General features: G+C 29.4%; 1 protein-coding gene across 1 annotated transcript; it reads right to left on the bottom strand.

The window, feature by feature from the left end:
• Positions 1-2,924: 2,924 nt before the first annotated feature.
• LOC148549023 (uncharacterized) lies at positions 2,925-6,576 on the bottom strand. The gene is made up of 4 exons (XM_088496207.1): positions 6,456-6,576; positions 4,381-4,488; positions 4,220-4,285; positions 2,925-3,294 (listed from the first exon to the last, which is right to left on the bottom strand). The coding sequence occupies exons 1-4, from the start codon at positions 6,574-6,576 to the stop codon at positions 2,975-2,977; spliced, it is 615 nt and encodes a 204-aa protein (XP_088352333.1). The 3' UTR covers positions 2,925-2,974.
• Positions 6,577-7,553: the final 977 nt, after the last annotated feature.

Here is a 7,553-nt window from a genome sequence, read left to right as displayed (position 1 = left end):
AACTCCTTGCTGTATGAGTGTGCAGGACATATATCTCCAGCGTGGCAGATTTCTCTGCTGCATGAGTGTGCAGAGCCTATATCTCTGGACGTGGTAGAAAGGCTACATTCGGAAGGATGTGTCGGGGTGGCATTTATAGACCGATAAGTTATATCACGAGCCAATAGGACAGGCATCCATCATATACATCTTCTATGTGTTTGTTTGCTTTGCTTATCTTCAGTATGCCTAAATGAAACACATGTTTACTTGCTAATTGTTCTAATTGCTGTATATGTACTTTACTTGTGCTTTACTTGTCTGCATTACTTGTGTTTTCTACTAGGATTGAGGAGGCTCGGTAGGCGGTTGCAATGGGATCGCATGGAGGTTAGGTTGGTGAAAGCTGTGGGATACAAAGGTGTGATTTGATATTAGCTAGAAATCCCCTAAGTTTAGATAACCCTGATTATGGTGCTTGGTTTAAGTTATTTGTTTTCGTTAAGCTTGAATATATGTTTGGTGAGAAGTTTTAGGATTTCCTTTGGCGTCCTGAAACCTTACATCTTATATAATGGGCCCTTTACCATACTGAGAACCTCCGTTTCTCATTCCATATGTTGTTGTTGCTTTTCAGATGCAGGTCATAACCCACCTCGGTGATTTGTAAGATGGTGATAGAGTGGAAGATCTTTTGCTATCTTTTTATATTTTGATTATTATGTTGTAGTTCTCTCATCTTTTGTGCATTTAACTTGTTGCCTTAGAGGATTTATTTCTGAAAACTTTGAGAGATAGGTTGTTGCTGTTTTAAACTTCAAAACTCTCTTGTATTCAGTTTGACTAGCCGGCCTAAACTCCGCAGGCTACAACTAGTCCTCTTTTGTATATCATACTTATATATATCTTGTTTACTCTAATTATTACCTTGTGTATCCTGGAGCTATCGATAAGGTTTTATATTCATTATGTCTTGATCTATCCGTGCTTACGCGTTTAGTATCGTGTGTGAATGTTTCGCATATTGTAATTCTGCTTTATGCGACTTTGAACTTTATTCCTTCATCGGGCTTCTGGTTATATAAATTATTGGACATATATTATTTATTATAAGCTTTAGAACTGTCGTGGTACTTTGTTATCCTTTGCTTTATGGCTAGAGGTAAGGTTTAGGGTAATGGGGTGTTACAAATCTTTTTTTTTTGTTCTGTATTTTTTTTCTCTCTGAAAAACCCAAAAAGATGAAAAAAAAAATCAATGATGCAATAATATTCAAACTTTTATTAAGGAAAAAGTATGGAATAAACTTTAAAAAAATATATATGTATTTTGTTTTAGTGCTGTGTTACGATTAAAAAATTTTATATGTCACATTCATCCCCTTCGAATAAAAATAAGAAAAAATAAAAAAAATCAAACAGAAAAAAGAAATAAAAACAAAAAATTTTATATGTTACATTTAAAAAATTTTGGTGTTATTTTTTTTTTAATAACTTTTAATTGGTTAAAAAAAATTTTGTATTACGGTTAAAAATTTTTTTATCTACCAATTAAGAAATTTTCTGTGTCACGATTGAAAATTTTTTATGCTATTTTTATGTTTTATATCCTCCTCCTCCTCCTCCTCCTCCTCCTCCTCCTCCTCCTCCTCCTCCTCCTCCTCCTCCTCCTCCTCCTCCGTTTCTAATAACTTTATTGGTTAAGAAAATATTTTATGTTACGATTAAAAAATTTTTTATCTTTCAATTAAAAAATTTTCTGTGTCACGATTGAAAATTTTCGATGCTATTTTTATGTTTTATATTTTTTTTGTTCTCCTCCTCCTCTTCAAATAAAAATATGATCCTCCTCCTCTTTAAATAAAAATAAGATCTTCTTTCTCTTTCTTCTTCAAAAATAAAAATAAGAAAAAATAAAGAAAAATTAAACAAAAAATACAAATAAAAAAGAAGAAATAAAAAATATTGCATACATGTAATAATGCCAGAAGAGAAGGAGGAGAAAAAAAATGCTGCAACAACAGTAACAATAGAAGAAGAATAAAAAAAAGAAAACGTATGAGAAAAAAAATGTAATTTACGTATACGTTGTGTAAATAATTTTTATTAGATTTAAACCAATTAGTTAGATATAATTACTAAAAATGCTTAAATATGTAGTAGTACAGAAATATAAAATACATATAAATTCTGAGTTAAGGCATTTATGATTGAATGCAACTAATAACAAAGGAAAAAATGCAGTAGCCCCTTCCATTATTCAATGCAACTTTGCCAAGGGTTTAGGCGTTTTTGGTGACGCCAATTGGATTTGGGATTTAATCTTTTTTATTTATTTTGGTTGTAACTAATAAATTTAATTACTTTGGAAGGAGAAAAAACTCCAAGGCTGTATTTGTTTACAGGAACAGGAGATTGAGATAGGGACACAGAAACATAAAATTGTGTTTGGCAGAGGAGACATGAACAAAAATAATGTGTTTAGAGACATAGAATTAGTGTATTTTGTGTCCATCCGAACAAAAAAAACACGAAAACACTAACAAAGGACACAATTTATTTTTTATTTTTTTTTCATTATTCTTATTAATTTTTTATAATTATATTTTTTATTATTATATTTTTCATCTCAAATTTTTTGAATGAAAAAAAATGAGAATAAATTGAATTTTCATAATTTGTTCTAATTTATCACCAAATAGAATATAAGAACACAAAATTTTGTGTCTCTGTCCTTCAATGTCTTATCCTATCATATTCTCAATGTCTTATCTTATCATATTCTCAATGTCTTGTCCTATCCCTGTTTTCAGAAACAAACGCAACCTAAAAGCTTTTCTCAGAAAAATCTAATAAATTATAGCATTCTCTCACACAGTGTGAAAAGCATAAACGCAAGTAATAGGTTTAAATGTCAAAGCATAAATTACACCCAACATACATATATACATACATAAATTCATCATCCCATGAAAAGGATTGGAGAGAGAGAGAGTTTAATCTGAATCAACACGAAAAGGATTGGAGCTAGTACCAGCTCTAGCTTCTTCAATATTCTTCTTTTCTGCATTATTTTTTTTGTTCTTCATCTGATCAAGAATATCAGAAAGTTGGAATTGACCACCCAAAAGGAGACTTTGCTGAGGTTTAGTCTCATCGTCGTCAGCAGCACTTGTTGAAGCTTCCTTACCCTTTGATATAGAGATCACTACTGTTTCTGCTTCTGTTTCTGGTAATTTTTTCATACTTGATAATGCAATTTGATTCGCATCACAAACTTTTGAGGAAGATTCTTCCACAGGGGCCAACCCAGAAACTATTTAAACAAGACCAAAATATTATCGTCCTATATTGTTATATATAAGTATATAACTACACTACCCATAACAATAGATTAAGCTAAGCTTTTATAATAGAGATGCTTTCGTAACATATATTATAAATTAAAATGATAAATTTAAAAAAAAATGCATCAATTTTGTTTGTGAATATTATGATATCATGTAATTAAGTTAAGGTGGATTCCAGTATGTTTATATTAAAGTGGTTATGGTGGTTATATAAGTGTTGTTAAAATTAATGTTATATTTTTTTATATTTTAGTAACACTTTTTTTTCTTAGAAATATTTTTAAAAAATTATTGTTTTAACAATAAAAAAAGTGTTAATTACTTTAATTAACGATAAAAATCATACTAGAATGATTCTTAAGTTAAATTAGATGGATAAAAAAAATTTAAAAAAGTAGAAACTACATTATTATCGGCTCAAAAATTTTAATTAATATGGAGGACTTATAAGTGGTGTAATTCTATAAAAAAGAGTGATTTTTGCAGATATGAAGTTAGATAAATTGTTAATATAGTGGTTTTAGGAAGATAGAAATTTTTAATAACTATTTTGGGAAAAAAATTAAAAGAAATTCCTAATAGCATTTTTTGGAGATAAAATTACTATTAGAGTTCTTTTATGTTTAATTTACGGAAAACTTTATATTAGTGTTACTATATCTCTGCAAATATGTTCCAACTCCATTTTAGTAATTAGTGCACTATTCGAGTTCACATTTTCTTCTTTATTTTGTTTTCATCATAAAAATTTATATTATATGGGATCAGAAAAAAGTTAGAATATTTTGTTACTTGGGAACTTTATTATTTATAATTGTAGTTCATCTCTATATATGATAACATGTATAATAATATGTAAGAGAAAGAATATATATGTTAGAATAAAAATACCTGGTGATGATACCCTTTGACGAGGAGGTGCACTTGCATGCTGAATCACCACTTCATGAGAAACTCCTGAAGAGGAATAATAATTCCCTTGAATAGGATCAAAATTTGAAACTATCTCAAGAAATTAACGTGTGAAAGAATATTCTAGAGTACTACTATACCAGACATTGATGCCTTTTGAGGAGTAACATTTGCACTTGCAAGATGAGCTTCTTGATGAGAAAATTCTGAAGAGTAACATTTTTGAACACCGGCTGCGGGTTCAGAAACTGTATCAAGAAATTAGAAGCCAGATTTGAGGAGTTATATATAAATTGAGCTGTGTTATTTAGTAAATTTTATAATACATACATTTTTTATTCTAAATATGTGGCATAGAGAAAGAGATAAATATAGGACTGGTAATGGATAAGGTAGGGTAAGGTAAAATAGGGTTTGAACTTTATCCTAATTTTATTCGTGGATTGAAAATTTTTTTAAAATTCTACTCTATCCTATATGCGGGTTAATAATTTCTCAACCCTGACCCTAGTCGCACTCTAAAGTTCTAAACCCTACTCTACCCAACCCTATCTATAGAAAAAAAAAAATTTAAGTAAATATAAAATTCAACCATTCCAAATTTTATACATATTAATAAAATAGAAAATAAAAAACTAAATTCAAATTAAAATTAAAAATAATAAAATCTTAAAAAAATTTTACATAAAATTACAAATAATATGATCATAAACTAGTTTAGTAGTTATTTCAAATTTTTATAAAAAAAAAAATTGTGGGTTCAACATTCACTTTCTTTGCTATATATATATATATATATATATTTATTAGCGTGGCAGGTAGGGTAGGATATACCCTAAACCTGTACCCTACTTTATCTCCAAGCAAACTCGTACCGCACCCTACCCTACTCGTAGTGGGTCGGGTACTCGCAGATAGAGTATATATTGCCAGCCTTAGATAAAGATCCACAAATATAAAAGAATTATACAATGCTTTTGGTTTCTCTCTCCTACTATCTCTAATATATTTATTAAAAATATTATTTATATATTAAAATAAATTATTAAAATTAATTATTATATATTTGTATATAAAATATATATATAATTTAATTTATTTTTAATATATATTTTATATTTTAATATATATTTTCTATTAATAATTAATTTTAATGATTCATTTTAATATACATCTTATATAATTGTTATTTATTTATCTTTGTTGCTTATTAAACACTGATTTATATATACCTATGATGGTCAGTTTGAGGGATCAGATCTAGTTGTAGTAATTAAAAATTTTGTTTTTGTATGGTATTTGTATTTTTATAGAATTATTCTCTTAAGCCTCATCCTCACCTTCTTCATGTTCCTTAACTCTACTTCTCTATTACTACCTTCTATGATCTATCTCATTCTTTTCTCTTCACACCTAAACTCATATATACAATAGAGTTGACTAGAGTTGATGAGAGTAGCTTTACCTCACTTATTGCTCTTTATCAATAGGTATTCTAATTTTTATATAAGTGAACAATAGTGTAAAATGTAAAATTTATTAAAATATGCGTAAATTATTCTTCTCTTTTATCTAATTTATCCTTTTTGTTAGAATATAATTAGAATCAATTATAATCAATTAGTATTATTTAGTATATCTGATTCTAATTATATTCTAACATTTTTTTTTCATTATCTCAAATATAATATACCTTCAATTTCTCCTATAATCCTCTGAATTTTCCATTGAATTCTCTAATTCTGTTACTCTTAAAATCAATATCACTTCATTGACAACCACTCATTTATTTCTTTTTTATTATCACATTTTCTCTTCCTTTTCTAATTAATTTGTGGTGATAAATCAATGTGAAAATTTTCACTTTTCTTTCATAATATATATCAAAAATATACTTATTTCTACGTCAGTTTATCATTTAATTTCTAATGAAATAGAATTGAATGACATTATTTTTACTTCTTTTGGTAGCTATATTATTTCTTAATTTCCTAAACCAAATTCTATTAAAAAGAAAAAAAGAGAAAAGCACAAGAATTAACATAATTTATTATTTTTAGCTAATATTTTTAATTATTAGTTTAATTTTTTTAACCTAATAATCTAATAATATAATTTTAGTTCATATATTTTAAATAAATAATGAATAAAAGTAATAAATTCTAACTAGTCCTGTATTCTTTTTAAAGGGATAATTGAGTGTTTATGGAGAAACCTGAAGGCATATTGATGTTCCTCCGCATTGAGCTTTGATGTTGAACAGTGTAATAAGGCTTCCTCTTAATCCCATACTCCAAATACATATGAGGAGGAACCCTATCAAGATCAGTCGGCATCAACTTCGTCGTAGTTGCCGCGGTATCATCCACCACCTTCTTCTCTTTATTTTTCTCTAATGCAGAAGGAGGTGGCGGTGGCGGTGGCGGTGGCGGTGGTGGTGGTGGTGGCGGCGGTGGTGGTGGTGGTGGTGGCGGCGGCGGCGGCAGTGATGATGGAGCAAGTAGTTGATAAGATGGGAAGAATTTGAAGGTCTCTTTTGTCCACCTTGTGGAAAGTTCTTTGGGAGTTTTGTGATGTAGGGAGGATGATCCCAAATGTGAATCAGCAATGATTGCTTCCCAGTTTCCTTGGCCATGCCTTCGAACACCGAGCCACAGTGCATCGAGTTCCGACTCGGTCCAGTTACCGGTTTTGTCATTGTCTCTCTGTATCACCACACCGGATGGCTTCTTTAGTGGTGTTGTTGTTGGTGGTCTTGATATCCAGCTCGACCCTAAACCTGAACTTGAACTATTCTGACCATATATCAATCAGAGTTATTTCAATAGTTAGTACGTAAACAACATTTTATTTCTATTATATATCCAAGTTATTGTCCATCGATGAAGACTAGCAAAATTTATCGTTTTAGGTCAGCAATTAATCAATAATGTTTAAAAACGTGGAATAAAAATAAATTATTAAATTATTAAATTAAAAAAATTGACTAAAAATCTATGATGAACGGACATTGACACGGACACGGCATACGATACGACACGGGATACGTCGACACGCGAATTTTAAAATTTTATAAGATACGGAGACACGCATATATATAAAAGAGCAATGCTAGGGGACCAGCAACTTTTGTGATTGGTAGCCATCAATGATGATTTAATGGTGTGAGATTGGTATGAGATTTCATCTAATGACTCACCTTTTTTTGCTGGTTACATGCTAGCCAAAATTTAATAAAATTGCTGGTCCCTAGACTTTTCCTATATAAAATATAAAGAATTTTTTAGGGATAAGTATTGTTTTGGGTTCCTAA

The sequence above is a fragment of the Arachis ipaensis genome, chromosome B8, assembly GCF_059453495.1.
Source record: "Arachis ipaensis isolate K30076 ecotype BB chromosome B8, ASM5945349v1, whole genome shotgun sequence".
NCBI lineage: Eukaryota > Viridiplantae > Streptophyta > Magnoliopsida > Fabales > Fabaceae > Arachis > Arachis ipaensis.
Note: the sequence above shows the minus strand (reverse complement) of the source record. Positions and strands in the feature narration are given on the sequence as shown.